A 20,214-nucleotide genomic window follows, 5' to 3' on the forward strand; every position below is an offset into this window, starting at 1 on the left:
TACCATGAATAAGCTCTTCAAGCGAAACGCGAGGGTCGTTCCTTCAGAGGTCGAGCAACTTAGATTTGTAAACTTTGCCGTGAAATATGTTTTTAATGGAACACAATAAAGCAAGAATTTTGGGGGATTTCAGTCTCCTGAAGCGCTGGCTTTTCTTTCAAGATTCTTTTGTGCCTTGAGTCCGTGGGGCTTTTTTCTCGAGCCGAGCGCAGGAGGCTAGTCGATTGGAAGGTGAGCTGAATGCTGGACTTTTCGTCTTAGTCTTTGTATGCCATGCAATGTGAGCTCAGTGAACAGCATAGTCACACAATATGCAGGCGTGCTGGGAGGTCTGTCAGATTTCTGCGTCTATACAATCACAGTAAATCGATGATAATTCATCACCTTGAAAGCTCATTAGATTTTTAAGACTATTGTGGATTTTTTGAATAGTTTAAACTTGACCTTGTAAAAACAGAGATGTCATTTTGTATCCTTATTTACCGTGTACATTAAGAATAAACATTTACAATCGAACATTCTCTAATTTAGGAGGTCAAAAATAAGTGTAAGATCTGTACAATGTGTAAGGTAGGGGTTGTAGCCCACTTAAAGGGAACCTGTCACCAGGAGAGCCATTTTTAGCCCTCCCCCAGTCCCCACAGAGCATAGTACATACACTGACAAAGTGTTTTTGTATAAAAAATAGGTTTTACAGAAAAAAAAAAGATCTGTTATATTGTCCCTTTCATTAGCATGTGCTGTGTGACTAGGCAGTTGCCAATTGGGAGGGACTGGAAAGGAGCAGTTCCCCCCCACCCTTGGGAAACATGTGACCATTTCAAATATATTAATAACTCCCATCACTCGGGATTGGCTGTAGAGGAGCAGGGGGCGTCGCTAAGCCCAGTGATGGGTGTTTTCATATATTTGAAAAGGTCACATGGAGAAGCTGTTTCCCAAGGGTGGGGAGGGGACTGCTCCTTTCCAGCTCCTCCCAAAAGGCAACTGCCTAGTCACACAACAGATGCTAATGAAAGGAACAATATAATATCTTTTTTTCTGCAAAAAACATTTTTAATACAAAAACACTTTGGCAGTGTATGTACTATGCTCTGTGGGGACTGGGGGAGCGCTAAAAATGGTTCTCCTGATGACAGGTTCCCTTTAAGCAGTTTCCCAGGAATCCTGGAAAAAAAATGTCTACTTATTTGACCAACCTTATTTGAACGACCTACGCGTTTCTCCTGTAAGAGCTTATATACCATGAATAAGCTCTTCAAGCAAAATGCGTAGGTCGTTCCTTCTGAGGTCGATCAACTTAGATTTGTAAACTTTGCTGTGAAATATGTTTTTAATGGACAACAATAAAGCAAGAAATTTTTGGGATTTCAATCTCCTGAAGCACTGGCTTTTCTTTCAAGATTGTTTTGTGCCTTGAGTCCGTGGGGCTTTTTTTTTTTTTTTTTTCCGAGCAGAGCGCAGGAGTCTAGTCGATTGGAAGGTGAGCTGAATAGTATGGAAGGAGAGGAGGCCGGAAGGAGAGGCGGCCGAACATTCAACCGGCTCTGCGGCCATTGTCAGCGCGCCGCATTGCATAGAGCCGGCAGCGTTTGCGCAATACATGTGCTGCTGCCGGCGATTCTTACAGGTCCCTGACTGACAGGGGCGTGGAGGGGGTGTGTCGGCCGGCCGCCTCATGAATACGGCCGACTGTCAGGGGACCTGTACGACAATTGGTTATTTGGTAAGAGGTTGGATCAATTCAAACTATGTTTGCACACACAAATTTTAATAAAAGTTTAATAAATATAAAGGGTCTGGGGACAAGATTAGGGGAAACATATTTGGTGGTCCTATTTTTCAGGGGTGACAGCTCCTCTTTAAAGATCTAACACCAATATTAAGGACTGTAAACCAAGCACACTGACATACAGGTGTGTGTCCCCTCTGGCAAGATCCACTTTTCTTTAAGCTTCTTATGCCCGAATAAAAGGCTTTAAAAAATTATGCAAATGAGCCTGATGGGCTCCAAGCTCAAGTAAAACCTGAGACTGAGACTAGAGCCCATCAGACTTGTCTGCATAAATTTTAAAGCATTTTATGTGTAAAACCCATGTATGTTTTCACACTTAACTGCACAACTAATACAATCATCAAGTGTCAACAAAAGACAAAAACAAACATTTCATGTATCAGTATCACAACTATTACCATAAGACCTTATTAGGTAATAGACATCAGATTTGTCTGCATCCCAAAATGGGTAATATTAAAGACAAGATTAAAAAAAGGTTGCCATCAGTAAAGATTAAAAGAATCCAGTGTCAAAAATTAATATTCATAATAGATTTACAGGCGGTCCCCTACTTAAGGACACCCGACTTACAGATGACCCCTAGTTACAGACGGACCCCTCTGCCCCCTGTGACCTCTGGTGACCTCTCTGGATGTTACTATAGTCCCAGGCTGCTATGATCAGCTGTAAGGTGTCTGTAATGAAGCTTTATTGATAATCCTTGGTCCAATTATAGCAAAAAATTTGGAAACTCCAATTGTCACTGGGGCATAAAACATTTTTGTCTGAATCTTCAATTATAAAATATACAGTTTCGACTTACATACAAATTCAACTTAAGAACAAACCTATGGAACCTATCTTGTATGTAACCTGGGGACTGCCTGTACTTTGTTATAAAAGGGCTAAGAATGCCCTGATGTGTCAGTTTGTTTCATTCTGCCTCATCCTAGTCTGAACACTGGTGTATTCATTCTCCTGGTAACCTTGATGGATTTGCACCACGCCATCAGTCTCCTGCAGAGTTGGCTCTGGTACACTCATAGATCCAATAACTTAGATTTTGGTAATTTTCAAATATTTGTCAATGGTCCCTTCCTTCTACGATGAACTTCAACTGCTAATCAAAATCAACTGATAATGAGTCAAAAGGGCTCATAGAATTGTTATACCTGAAAAGAAGATTCAGCTATAAAAATCATTAAATGTTATATGGTCAGTTTAGAAGTCAATGGAATTTTATAAATTAGTTTTTAACCCTTTAATAACACTATTTGTAGTGCTATCACATCACACATGCAATTAGTAAGCTTCTTATGTAAGCGATGATCCTTGGTGGCCTCTGTCTGCAAGATTTGTGACATGAGGTGAGAGGTGTAGAGTAAATTACTAGTATATGGAATGGCATTGTCAACAATTTTAAGGCCTGGCTGTGACGAATGTCATTCCTGTCTATATATAGATATAAGCATGTCATCACCTCATCACAAACCTCTGTAAACAGATTTGGACTGGCACAGAGCAGAGCTGACCAATACCAAATAAGCCCACATGACAGAGTGGGCAGCCATATTGATTTAACCACCATTACCAATGATGCTTACATAGTGGAACATGATACAACATGTCCAAGGCAAAAGCCAATAGACAGGCGACTGTCCAGGCCCCATAACAGATATAGTCAGAGATGAGACCTAAGCAGCCACTACTGACAGGATCCACATAACAGATCTAGTCAGAGATAAGGCCTAAGCACCGGCTACTGACAGGATCCACATAACATATAGTCAGAGATGAGACCTAAGCAGCCGCTACTGACAGGATCCACATAACAGATATAGTCAGAGATGAGGCCTAAGCAGCCACTACTGACAGGATCCACATAACAGATATAGTCAGAGATGAGACCTAAGCACCGGCTACTGACGGAATCCACATAACAGATATAGTCAGAGATGAGGCCTAAGCACCGGCTACTGACAGGATCCACATAACAGATATAGTCAGAGATGAGACCTAAGCACCGGCTACTGACAGGATCCACATAACAGATATAGTCAGAGATGAGACCTAAGCACCGGCTACTGACAGGATCCACATAACAGATATAGTCAGAGATGAGACCTAAGCACCGGCTACTGACAGGATCCACATAACAGATATAGTCAGAGATGAGACCTAAGCACCGGCTACTGACAGGATCCACATAACAGATATAGTCAGAGATGAGACCTAAGCACCGGCTACTGACGGAATCCACATAACAGATATAGTCAGAGATGAGACCTAAGAACCGGCTACTGACAGGATCACATAACAGATATAGTCAGAGATGAGACCTAAGCACCGGCTACTGACAGGATCCACATAACAGATATAGTCAGAGATGAGACCTAAGCACCGGCTACTGACGGAATCCACATAACAGATATAGTCAGAGATGAGACCTAAGCACCGGCTACTGACAGGATCCACATAACAGATATAGTCAGAGATGAGGCCTAAGCAGCCGCTACTGACAGGTCCACATAACAGATATAGTCAGAGATGAGACCTAAGCACCGGCTACTGACAGGTCCACATAACAGATATAGTCAGAGATGAGACCTAAGCACCGGCTACTGACAGGATCCACATAACAGATATAGTCAGAGATGAGGCCTAAGCACCGGCTACTGACAGGATCCACATAACAGATATAGTCAGAGATGAGACCTAAGCACCGGCTACTGACAGGATCCACATAACAGATATAGTCAGAGATGAGGCCTAAGCACCGGCTACTGACAGGATCCACATAACAGATATAGTCAGAGATGAGACCTAAGCAACCGCTACTGACAGGATCCACATAACAGATATAGTCAGAGATGAGACCTAAGCACCGGCTACTGACAGGTCCACATAACAGATATAGTCAGAGATGAGACCTAAGCACCGGCTACTGACAGGTCCACATAACAGATATAGTCAGAGATGAGACCTAAGCACCGGCTACTGACAGGATCACATAACAGATATAGTCAGAGATGAGACCTAAGCACCGGCTACTGACAGGATCCACATAACAGATATAGTCAGAGATGAGGCCTAAGCACCGGCTACTGACAGGTCCACATAACAGATATAGTCAGAGATGAGACCTAAGCACCGGCTACTGACAGGTCCACATAACAGATATAGTCAGAGATGAGACCTAAGCACCGGCTACTGACAGGATCCACATAACAGATATAGTCAGAGATGAGGCCTAAGCACCGGCTACTGACAGGATCCACATAACAGATATAGTCAGAGATGAGACCTAAGCACCGGCTACTGACAGGATCCACATAACAGATATAGTCAGAGATGAGGCCTAAGCACCGGCTACTGACAGGATCCACATAACAGATATAGTCAGAGATGAGACCTAAGCAACCGCTACTGACAGGATCCACATAACAGATATAGTCAGAGATGAGACCTAAGCACCGGCTACTGACAGGTCCACATAACAGATATAGTCAGAGATGAGACCTAAGCACCGGCTACTGACAGGTCCACATAACAGATATAGTCAGAGATGAGACCTAAGCACCGGCTACTGACAGGATCACATAACAGATATAGTCAGAGATGAGACCTAAGCACCGGCTACTGACAGGATCCACATAACAGATATAGTCAGAGATGAGGCCTAAGCACCGGCTACTGACAGGTCCACATAACAGATATAGTCAGAGATGAGACCTAAGCACCGGCTACTGACAGGATCCATATAACAGATATAGTCAGAGATGAGACCTAAGCACCGGCTACTGACAGGATCCACATAACAGATATAGTCAGAGATGAGACCTAAGCACCGGCTACTGACAGGATCCACATAACAGATATAGTCAGAGATGAGGCCTAAGCACCGGATACTGACAGGATCACATAACAGATATAGTCAGAGATGAGGCCTAAGCACCGGATACTGACAGGATCACATAACAGATATAGTCAGAGATGAGGCCTAAGCAGCCACTACTGACAGGATCCACATAACAGATATAGTCAGAGATGAGACCTAAGCAGCGGCTACTGACAGGATCCACATAACAGATATAGTCAGAGATGAGACCTAAGCACCGGCTACTGACAGGATCACATAACAGATATAGTCAGAGATGAGACCTAAGCACCGGCTACTGACAGGATCCACATAACAGATATAGTCAGAGATGAGACCTAAGCACCGGCTACTGACAGGATCCACATAACAGATATAGTCAGAGATGAGACCTAAGCACCGGCTACTGACAGGATCCACATAACAGATATAGTCAGAGATGAGACCTAAGCACCGGCTACTGACAGGATCCACATAACAGATATAGTCAGAGATGAGGCCTAAGCACCGGCTACTGACAGGCTCCACATAACAGATATAGTCAGAGATGAGACCTAAGCACCGGCTACTGACAGGATCCACATAACAGATATAGTCAGAGATGAGGCCTAAGCACCGGATACTGACAGGATCCACATAACAGATATAGTCAGAGATGAGACCTAAGCACCGGCTACTGACAGGATCCACATAACAGATATAGTCAGAGATGAGACCTAAGCACCGGCTACTGACAGGATCCACATAACAGATATAGTCAGAGATGAGACCTAAGCAGCCACTACTGACAGGATCCACATAACAGATATAGTCAGAGATGAGACCTAAGCAGCGGCTACTGACAGGATCCACATAACAGATATAGTCAGAGATGAGGCCTAAGCAGCCACTACTGACAGGTCCACATAACAGATATAGTCAGAGATGAGACCTAAGCAGCCGCTACTGACAGGTCCACATAACAGATATAGTCAGAGATGAGACCTAAGCACCGGCTACTGACAGGATCCACATAACAGATATAGTCAGAGATGAGGCCTAAGCAGCCACTACTGACAGGATCCACATAACAGATATAGTCAGAGATGAGACCTAAGCACCGGCTACTGACGGAATCCACATAACAGATATAGTCAGAGATGAGACCTAAGCAGCCACTACTGACAGGTCCACATAACAGATATAGTCAGAGATGAGACCTAAGCACCGGCTACTGACAGGATCCACATAACAGATATAGTCAGAGATGAGACCTAAGCACCGGCTACTGACAGGATCCACATAACAGATATAGTCAGAGATGAGACCTAAGCACCGGCTACTGACAGGATCCACATAACAGATATAGTCAGAGATGAGGCCTAAGCACCGGCTACTGACAGGTCCACATAACAGATATAGTCAGAGATGAGACCTAAGCAGCCACTACTGACAGGATCCACATAACAGATATAGTCAGAGATGAGGCCTAAGCACCGGCTACTGACGGAATCCACATAACAGATATAGTCAGAGATGAGACCTAAGCAGCCACTACTGACAGGATCCACATAACAGATATAGTCAGAGATGAGACCTAAGCACCGGCTACTGACAGGATCCACATAACAGATATAGTCAGAGATGAGACCTAAGCAGCCGCTACTGACAGGATCCACATAACAGATATAGTCAGAGATGAGGCCTAAGCAGCCACTACTGACAGGATCCACATAACAGATATAGTCAGAGATGAGACCTAAGCACCGGCTACTGACAGGATCCACATAACAGATATAGTCAGAGATGAGACCTAAGCACCGGCTACTGACAGGTCCACATAACAGATATAGTCAGAGATGAGACCTAAGCACCGGCTACTGACAGGATCCACATAACAGATATAGTCAGAGATGAGGCCTAAGCACCGGCTACTGACAGGATCCACATAACAGATATAGTCATAGATGAGGCCTAAGCAGCCGCTACCGACAGGATCCACATAACAGATATAGTCAGAGATGAGACCTAAGCAGCCGCTACTGACAGGATCCACATAACAGATATAGTCAGAGATGAGACCTAAGCACCGGCTACTGACAGGATCCACATAACAGATATAGTCAGAGATGAGACCTAAGCACCGGCTACTGACAGGATCCATATAACAGATATAGTCAGAGATGAGACCTAAGCACCGGCTACTGACAGGATCCACATAACAGATATAGTCAGAGATGAGGCCTAAGCACCGGATACTGACAGGCTCCACATAACAGATATAGTCAGAGATGAGACCTAAGCACCGGCTACTGACAGGCTCCACATAACAGATATAGTCAGAGATGAGACCTAAGCACCGGATACTGACAGGTCCACATAACAGATATAGTCAGAGATGAGACCTAAGCACCGGATACTGACAGCTCCACATAACAGATATAGTCAGAGATGAGACCTAAGCAGCCACTACTGACAGGATCCACATAACAGATATAGTCAGAGATGAGACCTAAGCACCGGCTACTGACAGGATCCACATAACAGATATAGTCAGAGATGAGACCTAAGCAGCGGCTACTGACAGGATCACATAACAGATATAGCCAGAGATGAGACCTAAGCACCGGCTACTAACAGGATCCACATAACAGATATAGTCAGAGATGAGGCCTAAGCAGCCGCTACCGACAGGATCCACATAACAGATATAGTCAGAGATGAGACCTAAGCAGCCGCTACTGACAGGATCCACATAACAGATATAGTCAGAGATGAGGCCTAAGCACCGGCTACTGACAGGATCCACATAACAGATATAGTCAGAGATGAGACCTAAGCAGCCGCTACTGACAGGATCCACATAACAGATATAGTCAGAGATGAGACCTAAGCACCGGCTACTGACAGGTCCACATAACAGATATAGTCAGAGATGAGACCTAAGCACCGGCTACTGACAGGTCCACATAACAGATATAGTCAGAGATGAGACCTAAGCACCGGCTACTGACAGGATCCACATAACAGATATAGTCAGAGATGAGGCCTAAGCACCGGCTACTGACAGGATCCACATAACAGATATAGTCAGAGATGAGACCTAAGCACCGGCTACTGACAGGATCCACATAACAGATATAGTCAGAGATGAGGCCTAAGCACCGGCTACTGACAGGCTCCACATAACAGATATAGTCAGAGATGAGACCTAAGCACCGGATACTGACAGGTCCACATAACAGATATAGTCAGAGATGAGACCTAAGCACCGGCTACTGACAGGATCCACATAACAGATATAGTCAGAGATGAGACCTAAGCAGCCACTACTGACAGGATCACATAACAGATATAGTCAGAGATGAGACCTAAGCAGCCGCTACTGACAGGATCCACATAACAGATATAGTCAGAGATGAGACCTAAGCACCGGCTACTGACAGGATCCACATAACAGATATAGTCAGAGATGAGACCTAAGCAGCCGCTACTGACAGGTCCACATAACAGATATAGTCAGAGATGAGACCTAAGCACCGGATACTGACAGGATCACATAACAGATATAGTCAGAGATGAGACCTAAGCAGCCACTACTGACAGGATCCACATAACAGATATAGTCAGAGATGAGACCTAAGCACCGGCTACTGACAGGATCCACATAACAGATATAGTCAGAGATGAGACCTAAGCACCGGCTACTGACAGGATCCACATAACAGATATAGTCAGAGATGAGACCTAAGCACCGGCTACTGACAGGATCCACATAACAGATATAGTCAGAGATGAGACCTAAGCACCGGATACTGACAGGATCCACATAACAGATATAGTCAGAGATGAGACCTAAGCAGCCGCTACTGACAGGATCCACATAACAGATATAGTCAGAGATGAGACCTAAGCACCGGCTACTGACAGGATCCACATAACAGATATAGTCAGAGATGAGACCTAAGCAGCCGCTACTGACAGGATCCACATAACAGATATAGTCAGAGATGAGACCTAAGCAGCCACTACTGACAGGATCACATAACAGATATAGTCAGAGATGAGACCTAAGCAGCGGCTACTGACAGGATCCACATAACAGATATAGTCAGAGATGAGACCTAAGCAGCCACTACTGACAGGATCACATAACAGATATAGTCAGAGATGAGACCTAAGCACCGGATACTGACAGGATCCACATAACAGATATAGTCAGAGATGAGACCTAAGCACCGGCTACTGACAGGATCACATAACAGATATAGTCAGAGATGAGACCTAAGCACCGGCTACTGACAGGATCACATAACAGATATAGTCAGAGATGAGGCCTAAGCACCGGCTACTGACAGGATCACATAACAGATATAGTCAGAGATGAGACCTAAGCAGCCACTACTGACAGGATCACATAACAGATATAGTCAGAGATGAGGCCTAAGCACCGGCTACTGACAGGATCCACATAACAGATATAGTCAGAGATGAGACCTAAGCAGCCACTACTGACAGGATCCACATAACAGATATAGTCAGAGATGAGACCTAAGCACCGGCTACTGACAGGATCCACATAACAGATATAGTCAGAGATGAGGCCTAAGCAGCCGCTACTGACAGGATCCACATAACAGATATAGTCAGAGATGAGGCCTAAGCAGCCGCTACTGACAGGATCCACATAACAGATATAGTCAGAGATGAGACCTAAGCACCGGCTACTGACAGGATCCACATAACAGATATAGTCAGAGATGAGGCCTAAGCAGCCGCTACTGACAGGATCCACATAACAGATATAGTCAGAGATGAGGCCTAAGCAGCCGCTACTGACAGGATCCACATAACAGATATAGTCAGAGATGAGACCTAAGCAGCCACTACTGACAGGATCCACATAACAGATATAGTCAGAGATGAGACCTAAGCAGCGGCTACTGACAGGATCCACATAACAGATATAGTCAGAGATGAGACCTAAGCACCGGCTACTGACAGGTCCACATAACAGATATAGTCAGAGATGAGACCTAAGCAGCGGCTACTGACAGGATCCAAATAACAGATATAGTCAGAGATGAGACCTAAGCACCGGCTACTGACAGGATCCACATAACAGATATAGTCAGAGATGAGACCTAAGCAGCCACTACTGACAGGCTCCACATAACAGATATAGTCAGAGATGAGACCTAAGCACCGGATACTGACAGGATCCACATAACAGATATAGTCAGAGATGAGACCTAAGCACCGGATACTGACAGGATCCATATAACAGATATAGTCAGAGATGAGGCCTAAGCAGCCACTACTGACAGGATCCACATAACAGATATAGTCAGAGATGAGACCTAAGCAGCCACTACTGACAGGATCCACATAACAGATATAGTCAGAGATGAGACCTAAGCAGCGGCTACTGACAGGATCCACATAACAGATATAGTCAGAGATGAGACCTAAGCACCGGCTACTGACAGGATCCACATAACAGATATAGTCAGAGATGAGACCTAAGCAGCCACTACTGACAGGATCCACATAACAGATATAGTCAGAGATGAGACCTAAGCAGCGGCTACTGACAGGATCCACATAACAGATATAGTCAGAGATGAGACCTAAGCAGCCACTACTGACAGGATCCACATAACAGATATAGTCAGAGATGAGACCTAAGCACCGGCTACTGACAGGATCCACATAACAGATATAGTCAGAGATGAGACCTAAGCACCGGATACTGACAGGATCACATAACAGATATAGTCAGAGATGAGACCTAAGCACCGGCTACTGACAGGTCCACATAACAGATATAGTCAGAGATGAGACCTAAGCACCGGCTACTGACAGGATCCACATAACAGATATAGTCAGAGATGAGGCCTAAGCACCGGCTACTGACAGGATCCACATAACAGATATAGTCAGAGATGAGACCTAAGCAACCGCTATTGACAGGATCCACATAACAGATATAGTCAGAGATGAGACCTAAGCACCGGCTACTGACAGGATCCACATAACAGATATAGTCAGAGATGAGGCCTAAGCACCGGATACTGACAGGATCCACATAACAGATATAGTCAGAGATGAGACCTAAGCAGCCGCTACTGACAGGATCCACATAACAGATATAGTCAGAGATGAGACCTAAGCACCGGCTACTGACAGGTCCACATAACAGATATAGTCAGAGATGAGACCTAAGCACCGGCTACTGACAGGATCCACATAACAGATATAGTCAGAGATGAGACCTAAGCACCGGCTACTGACAGGATCCACATAACAGATATAGTCAGAGATGAGACCTAAGCAGCCACTACTGACAGGACCACATAACAGATATAGTCAGAGATGAGACCTAAGCACCGGCTACTGACAGGATCACATAACAGATATAGTCAGAGATGAGACCTAAGCAGCCACTACTGACAGGACCACATAACAGATATAGTCAGAGATGAGACCTAAGCAGCCACTACTGACAGGACCACATAACAGATATAGTCAGAGATGAGACCTAAGCAGCCGCTACTGACAGGATCCACATAACAGATATAGTCAGAGATGAGACCTAAGCAGCCACTACTGACAGGACCACATAACAGATATAGTCAGAGATGAGACCTAAGCAGCCACTACTGACAGGATCCACATAACAGATATAGTCAGAGATGAGACCTAAGCAGCGGCTACTGACAGGATCCACATAACAGATATAGTCAGAGATGAGACCTAAGCACCGGCTACTGACAGGATCCACATAACAGATATAGTCAGAGATGAGACCTAAGCAGCCGCTACTGACAGGATCCACATAACAGATATAGTCAGAGATGAGACCTAAGCAGCCGCTACGGACAGGATCCACATAACAGATATAGTCAGAGATGAGACCTAAGCAGCCGCTACTGACAGGTCCACATAACAGATATAGTCAGAGATGAGACCTAAGCACCGGCTACTGACAGGACTGTAGGGACTTAGCAAAATAAACCATGATGTTAAAATCTCCGCTCTTGACCCAGCGTTTCCACAGGAAAAACGCCATTTTCACCAAACCGAACATTAAGGGAAACCACACCGTGCTTGTTGTGGGTATGTGGGTAGGCCACAGCTTTATTTTATAATTAACCTTGAATTTAATAAATAACAGTATAAACTTCAAAACCAACGACCAAAAAACACAAAAATTTCTGCCCATACGGGCCCTACGTTTCTTCTGAAACAAAACCTTCGCCCGAATGGCGGCTGCTGGCCGGCAGACATCATGAGGGCACCTCCGTTTTGCCTTCGGGCATGTGACAGACCGCCAAAGCTGTGACTTCTGTAAAAGAAACAGAAACAACCGGCAGAAAAAAGGAATTGACGAGAAAAATACCTGAAAGAAAATTTTAAACCGGAGGGCAGGGTGGGTGGGAGACTTCACACTCTCTGGGTTGAGGGTAGAAGGAAAGAGGCCCCCTCCACGTGCCCACATAACTTATAAACCACCGGGGCGGGCCCCCATAGGCCCGCCCAAACCTCCCCTTGAAGAGGGGGCCAATCGCTGCAAGAGCACTTTTTAAAATTAAATCTCCACCCCCCTACAGTCCCCTGCCCCTTCTCTAAGTGATGTGGGGCTAGTGAGACTGTAGGGACTTAGCAAAATAAACCATGATGTTAAAATCTCCGCTCTTGACCCAGCGTTTCCACAGGAAAAACGCCATTTTCACCAAACCGAACATTAAGGGAAACCACACCGTGCTTGTTGTGGGTATGTGGGTAGGCCACAGCTTTATTTTATAATTAACCTTGAATTTAATAAATAACAGTATAAACTTCAAAACCAACGACCAAAAAACACAAAAATTTCTGCCCATACGGGCCCTACGTTTCTTCTGAAACAAAACCTTCGCCCGAATGGCGGCTGCTGGCCGGCAGACATCATGAGGGCACCTCCGTTTTGCCTTCGGGCATGTGACAGACCGCCACGGAGCAGCCCTCTTTAGAAAATACTAAACCCGGCTGCGACCCCCCACACGGCCCAAGGCAATAGCTTTTTCGGCTAATTCCTGGAGACCTAACAAAAAAATATCTGTGCCAATTGGGTTAAGGTGAACACCGTCCCCTATCAGCAGGTGACGGTTGTCCCCTTCCAGATCCTTGTGCCGGAAAGAAACTCCTCCAAGCGTTGCTACATGCTTGGAAATTCTTATATTTAAGCTCTTGCGAGCCCTCTCAATTGCCACATAGTCTCTGGCACCCCTCCAAAAACATCGGGGAATTATTTCCGACCAAGCAAGCACCACCGAATTAAAAAAGGAAGGAAAACGGGACAGGTCTTGCTTCATAAGTGAAACAACTTCCCCTAACTTGACCTGCCCCAAGTCATTTCCACCTGCATGAATAATCAAGACCGCCGGCTCCCGACAGACCTGACTAATCTGCACCACCTCGGCAAGGACTTTAGACCACCTCATCCCGCGGGACCCGCGCCAGTGCACGCGTGCGTTTGGAATTCCTAAATCCTGACCGCATGGCCGAACCGCCGCTCTCCGCTCAGCCCAGTGCACGAAAGAATGGCCCACTATCCAGATATGGTTGATGGGACCTGCAAATATAACAGTTAGACTAAGGAATACAAAATTATTATTATTATTATTATTTTTTTTTTTTTTTTTTTTTTTTTTATATTTTATTAATTTATATATAATATGATTAAATCTAATATAAGAGGGTGAAAATTAAAATAAGGGGTTAAGGTCTGGGCGAATATAGGATTTAAAGCACTCGGATTTCCACCGACCCAGATGCTTTATAGCTTCAGTACTCATACCGCAAGAGTGGGCAGTGGTAGCCGCACCGATGCGGAAAGAGTGGGTCCCAAATTCTGTAGGGTTAAGCCCAAGATAAAGAAGGGTTCTTTTAAATACGGAACTAAATTGAAAACGTGTGAGAGGAGAACCTGATTCATGTATAAAGAAATTATCAAAACCCTCTGGCCTGCAACGAGCGTAATTACAAACGTGAGTAACGGGGCAGGGGACAGATCCCATTGGTAAGATGGAGATCCAAGTGCCTCGTCCAAAGGTATCGTTTTTTGAATAACGAATCCGAATTTTGACCGAAGAATGGGCAGGGATAACGTCGGAACGCAGCAAACCCCCTTGTTTTTTCCGGCTAAAAGGGACTAACTCGCCGATGCGGAGAGCACCAAAAAAGGCAACGGAAAAAGCCGCTTTAAATAAATATGCCTCAAAATTTGAGCTACAGATGCTGTCCACGACTTCAAGAATCCGCTTCAGCAGAGGAAGGGAAACCGGCCGCCGGGAATCCTGCGTGTGACGCTGGCGCTTCCACCCTTTTAATAATTGTTTTATCACAAACGTCTTTGTGACATCCGGCCGATCATGTAATTTTAACATAAACGCTATTCCTGCTAAACTAGCCTTTGCCTTGTGAAAGGATGCCTCTTGGTGTTTCAATGAGACTAGAAAATCTAGGGTAAATTTGAGGATAGCAGGTTTCTCCACGGGTAAGTAACCGCCAGAGACAATAAGCCATTGCTTCCACGCTGCTGTATATTTTTGCCAAGTGGATTCAGACAGTGAACTTCTTATTAGCTGTTGCAACTGCTCACGACCAGGTTCCATAAGCACTGCGGGCATTCCGTCCCCGCCACGTCCGCTGACCCGTGGAGCTCTTTGAATACCTGAAACTGGGAACGAGACAAGGCATTAGCCATGCCGTTCGCAGGATCAGTAACGTATCGTGCCCTCAGCCAAATGTTTGACTGAAGGCAGCGTAGCACCAAGTGTCGAAGCAGCGCAAGGACCGGGTAGGAGGAGGAAGAGAGGCTATTAAGGGCCTGAACCACTGAAATATTGTCTGACCAAAACCTTATCCTATTATCCGCCAAGAGGGGGCCCCAAAGTTCAATCGCTACCACCAATGGGAATAAATGCAAAAGGGTTAAATTATTTGTCAGACCCGTGTTTAACCACATGGAGGGCCAATCACTCCTGCACCAATTTGAGCCATAAATAGAGGCGAAACCGTGAGAGAGGGAACAAGCCGTGAAAAGGTTTAGTGAGGAGTTATCCTTCTCAGCCTCTTGGAGTATGCCCGTACCATTAAAATCCTGGAGAAAAACCTGCCAGACTGACAAGTCCTCCCTCAGGGGATTAGTAACCCTGATAAAATGGTTTGGATTACAAGTGCCTTTTGTAGCTAAAGAGAGGCGGCGAGAGAAAGCTCGCCCCATGGGAATAACTCTACAGGCGAAATTTAGCAGTCCCAGGAGGACCTGGAACTGATGCAAAGTGGCTTTTTTCTTCCCAATAAGTGACTCAATCTCTTGGCGGAGTCTGTACACTTTTTCTTCTGGTAATCTAAAAGTCATATTTTCCGTATCAAGCTCGATACCTAGGAAAGACAATTTGGAAACCGGGCCGACCGTCTTGTCGGCGGACAAGGGGACACCGACAAACCTCATTAAAATTGTGAAGGTTTCCAACAAACGGGAACAAGTGTTGGTGTCCCGTTGACCGACAAACAAGAAGTCGTCCAAGTAGTGAGTGGTGGAATAGATACCCGTCTCATACCCCAGGAGCCATTCCAAAAACGTGCTGAAAACCTCAAAGTAGTAGCACGAAATGGAGCAACCCATGGGGAGACACATATCATAGAAAAAACGGTCCTCGAGGCAGCACCCCAAGAGATGATAACAGGTAGGGTGAACAGGCAATAACCTGAAAGCTGATTCAATGTCTGATTTAGCCAAGGACGCTCCTGGGCCAGCCTGTCTGACCAAGTTAACCGCCCTATCAAAGGAGACGTAAGAGACAGATGCCTCCTCCTTTGATATGGCGTCGTTGACAGAGGATCCCTTCGGGAAAGAGAGATGTTGAATCAGCCTAAATTTTCCGGGTTCTTTTTTGGGGACTAGGCCAAGAGGAGAAATTCTAAGGTTTGCAAAGGGTGGTTCTGAAAAGGGGCCAGCCATTCGGCCTAAACTAACTTCCTTAAGAACTTTCTCAAGGGCTAAAGACGGGTTCTCCCGCACCGACACTAAATTGCTACATTTGAAAACCGCCGTAGTGGGATGGTGCGGGATATAAAAACCGAAACGGAAACCTTCTTCAAGAAGGTTTGCCTCCCGTTTCTTTGGGTACAGACTTAGCCATGGGCTTAATCTGAGGACGTTCACTGGCGTTCTCGGGTTGGGGGACAGGGTTTTGCTTATTTCGGCGGAAACAGCGCAGGGCTGGATGATTGCCCCCGCAGATCGAACATTCGTGCCTAAATTTGCACGAAGAATAGAACCTGCAGTGGCCCTCGTTGTATAACCAGCATGCGCCGGTTGGCTTGTGAGAGGAGGGAGCCGGCTGCTGCGATGTCCCTGTGGGGGTCCCAAGAAAGGGGCGTTGAGAGCGCTGCGCCAAAATAAGTTGAAGCCAAATATCTGTGGCTCTAGAAGCCCAACCTATACTCTGATTGTTTGAGAGGCAGCGACGAAATTCCTCGTCATACCGCCACCAGGCTGTTCCCCCGTGTATCTTAAATGCACTAATAATTGTGTCCAGGTAAACGAAAAGATCGGGGGCTGTGGCTGGAGACTTCTGTGTTATGATGTGTCCCATAACAGCAAATGCCTGCAGCCAATTATTGAAGGTTTTGGACACTTTAACCTTCTTTTCCGATCCCTTTTCAAAAACTCTCTCCTTATCAACCGTCACATGATCGACATTTAAAAGTGCTCAAATATCTACGAAATCACCCTTCTTTATTTTTTCTTTAACTTCCTCGGACACGTGCGTACCTAGGGGGGATACTGCGCAAAACATTGTGTCTTTAAAAGTCGATCCCGACCCTGGATTATCTAGAATTTGTACTCCCGTGGGACCCCTAGGGTGTTCCTGACTACCCGTGGGACCCCTAGGTTGTTCCTGACTACCCTCGAGATGTGCTAAAAAAGATTTTACTGCTGAAATCATGTCTGTGTTGTTCCCGTGTGTGGAGGTAATGGCCGACCAAGAAGGAAGACCACTGGACTCACCCGATGCTGTCAACTGTGCTGGCTGGGCCGACGGGTTGATCTGCGGAGAATGATGCGAAGGTGTAGGCGATGTTCCCTGGCCACGGTCGGATGACTGGTGATTGGCTGCTGATGCTTGCCTTTCATTGCGGGAAATTGATGGATGAGGGGCGGATGATGCTGGTCTTTCGTAGCGTGAGCTTGCCGGATGAGAGGATGCAGACGCTGGTGATGCTTGGTGACGATTGCTAGTAGCAGATCGATGAGATGGAGATCTGGACCTTCTGGAGCGTTTTGAGCGGTAGCGTGAAGGTTCGCTTTCGCGGCTGCCATGCATGCGATCGTGGAAGCGCGCCGCATTACGGCCGCTTGAACCAGAAGAGGAGCTTGAATAACGGTCGTGGCGGTAATGATGCTTCCTACGGCTGTGACCTGAAGAGGAAAACTCGGAGCCAGTATCAACGGTATAGTCGCGGTACGGCCTTCGAGGGTACTTTTTGCTGCCATGGCGATGAGTATGTGAAGTGGGGGTGGCCCTAGGCTCCCTAGGTAGTACTGGGGTAACATCAATAGTTTGGAGTGTTACATTGAGAGATGTATGGGGGGAGGGGGATCTGCTCCCTCTGAAAGAGCTCATTGCAGAAGGAGGCTGCGACACATTATGCGACACATAGGGGGAGACAGAGCTCACTGCAGGAGGAGGAAGCGACACATTACGCGGCACATAGGGGGAGATAGAGCTCGTAGCAGGAGGAGGCTGCGACACATGAGGGGAGAGAGAGCTCATAGCAGGAGGTGGCTGCGCAGCATGAGGGGAGAGCACCGAAGGAGAAAGGTGAGCTGCTGCCTGATGGCTATGGGACAGTGACCTGGTGGATACTAGGGGTAGGGGTGGGAGGGCAGTGGATCTGGACTTAGGGGGGGGAGGGGGGGGTGCGGGGGAGGGGGGATTGAAGCGCATGGCAGCGCTGCTTACCTTGAGGAGCGTCAGGATCTGTCCCACGCTGTTCTTGTCGGTAGCGGGAGGCAGCTCCCGCACGTGGCGCCGATGCTCTTTTCTTCAAAGCCGAGCCGCGCCGCCTGCTTGCAGATGGGGACCCGGGGCTGAGACGAAGCGGAGGCCTTGTTCTTCGCGCGGGCCTCCCGCGCTCGCTGGCCAGCAGCTCCCCCGATGTTCCAGTGGCAGGAACAGGTGTCTGTGAGGAGCTCTGGGCTGGAGGAAGAGACAGGGTAGCGGGCCGGCTATTGATGACGTCGGGAGTGGAAGCTTCAGGCGCACGCTGCTGCTGGGCATCCGATGCAGCTGCGCCCCGCTGTAATAACTCCTGGAGCCATGCAGAACCCTCAGAGGCAACGCGCTCGAGCACCTGGGTCTCGAGTGAGGACATCTTCAAGGGTGGAGGTAAGCTAGGAGGGGGTCTCAGACTTCACACTCTCTGGGTTGAGGGTAGAAGGAAAGAGGCCCCCTCCACGTGCCCACATAACTTATAAACCACCGGGGCGGGCCCCCATAGGCCCGCCCAAACCTCCCCTTGAAGAGGGGGCCAATCGCTGCAAGAGCACTTTTTAAAATTAAATCTCCACCCCCCTACAGTCCCCTGCCCCTTCTCTAAGTGATGTGGGGCTAGTGAGATCCACATAACAGATATAGTCAGAGATGAGACCTAAGCACCGGCTACTGACAGGATCCACATAACAGATATAGTCAGAGATGAGGCCTAAGCACCGGCTACTGACAGGATCCACATAACAGATATAGTCAGAGATGAGACCTAAGCAGCCACTACTGACAGGATCCACATAACAGATATAGTCAGAGATGAGACCTAAGCAGCCGCTACTGACGGGATCCACATAACAGATATAGTCAGAGATGAGACCTAAGCAGCCGCTACTGACAGGATCCACATAACAGATATAGTCAGAGATGAGACCTAAGCACCGGCTACTGACAGGATCCACATAACAGATATAGTCAGAGATGAGACCTAAGCAGCCACTACTGACAGGATCCACATAACAGATATAGTCAGAGATGAGACCTAAGCAGCCGCTACTGACGGGATCCACATAACAGATATAGTCAGAGATGAGACCTAAGCAGCCACTACTGACAGGATCCACATAACAGATATAGTCAGAGATGAGACCTAAGCACCGGCTACTGACAGGATCCACATAACAGATATAGTCAGAGATGAGACCTAAGCAGCCACTACTGACAGGATCACATAACAGATATAGTCAGAGATGAGGCCTAAGCACCGGCTACTGACAGGATCCACATAACAGATATAGTCAGAGATGAGACCTAAGCACCGGATACTGACAGGATCCACCTAACAGATATAGTCAGAGATGAGACCTAAGCACCGGCTACTGACAGGATCCACATAACAGATATAGTCAGAGATGAGACCTAAGCAGCCGCTACTGACAGGATCCACATAACAGATATAGTCAGAGATGAGACCTAAGCACCGGCTACTGACAGGATCCACATAACAGATATAGTCAGAGATGAGACCTAAGCAGCCACTA

At 46.6% G+C, this 20,214-nt stretch overlaps 1 protein-coding gene across 6 annotated transcripts in view; it reads right to left on the reverse strand.

The window, feature by feature from the left end:
* LOC140106502 (L-threonine ammonia-lyase-like) overlaps positions 1 to 20,214 on the reverse strand; it is a 65,873-nt gene that overhangs the window by 30,104 nt on the left and 15,555 nt on the right. The window contains exons 1-2 of one of the 6 annotated variants that reach the window (XM_072130977.1): positions 17,695 to 19,464; positions 12,664 to 14,247 (exon numbers count right to left, since the gene is read on the reverse strand). The exons of 4 other annotated variants lie outside the window; for them this stretch is intronic. In XM_072130977.1, the coding sequence (XP_071987078.1) occupies positions 13,652 to 14,247; positions 17,695 to 18,634 (1,536 nt within the window). In that variant the 5' untranslated portion in view covers positions 18,635 to 19,464 and the 3' untranslated portion in view covers positions 12,664 to 13,651. Of the gene's footprint in view, positions 1 to 12,663; positions 14,248 to 17,694; positions 19,465 to 20,214 lie in introns of those variants that run through there. One more of the 6 variants, XM_072130978.1, reaches the window with a different exon arrangement.

This window comes from Engystomops pustulosus, chromosome 11 (assembly GCF_040894005.1).
Source record: "Engystomops pustulosus chromosome 11, aEngPut4.maternal, whole genome shotgun sequence".
Classification (NCBI taxonomy): domain Eukaryota; kingdom Metazoa; phylum Chordata; class Amphibia; order Anura; family Leptodactylidae; genus Engystomops; species Engystomops pustulosus.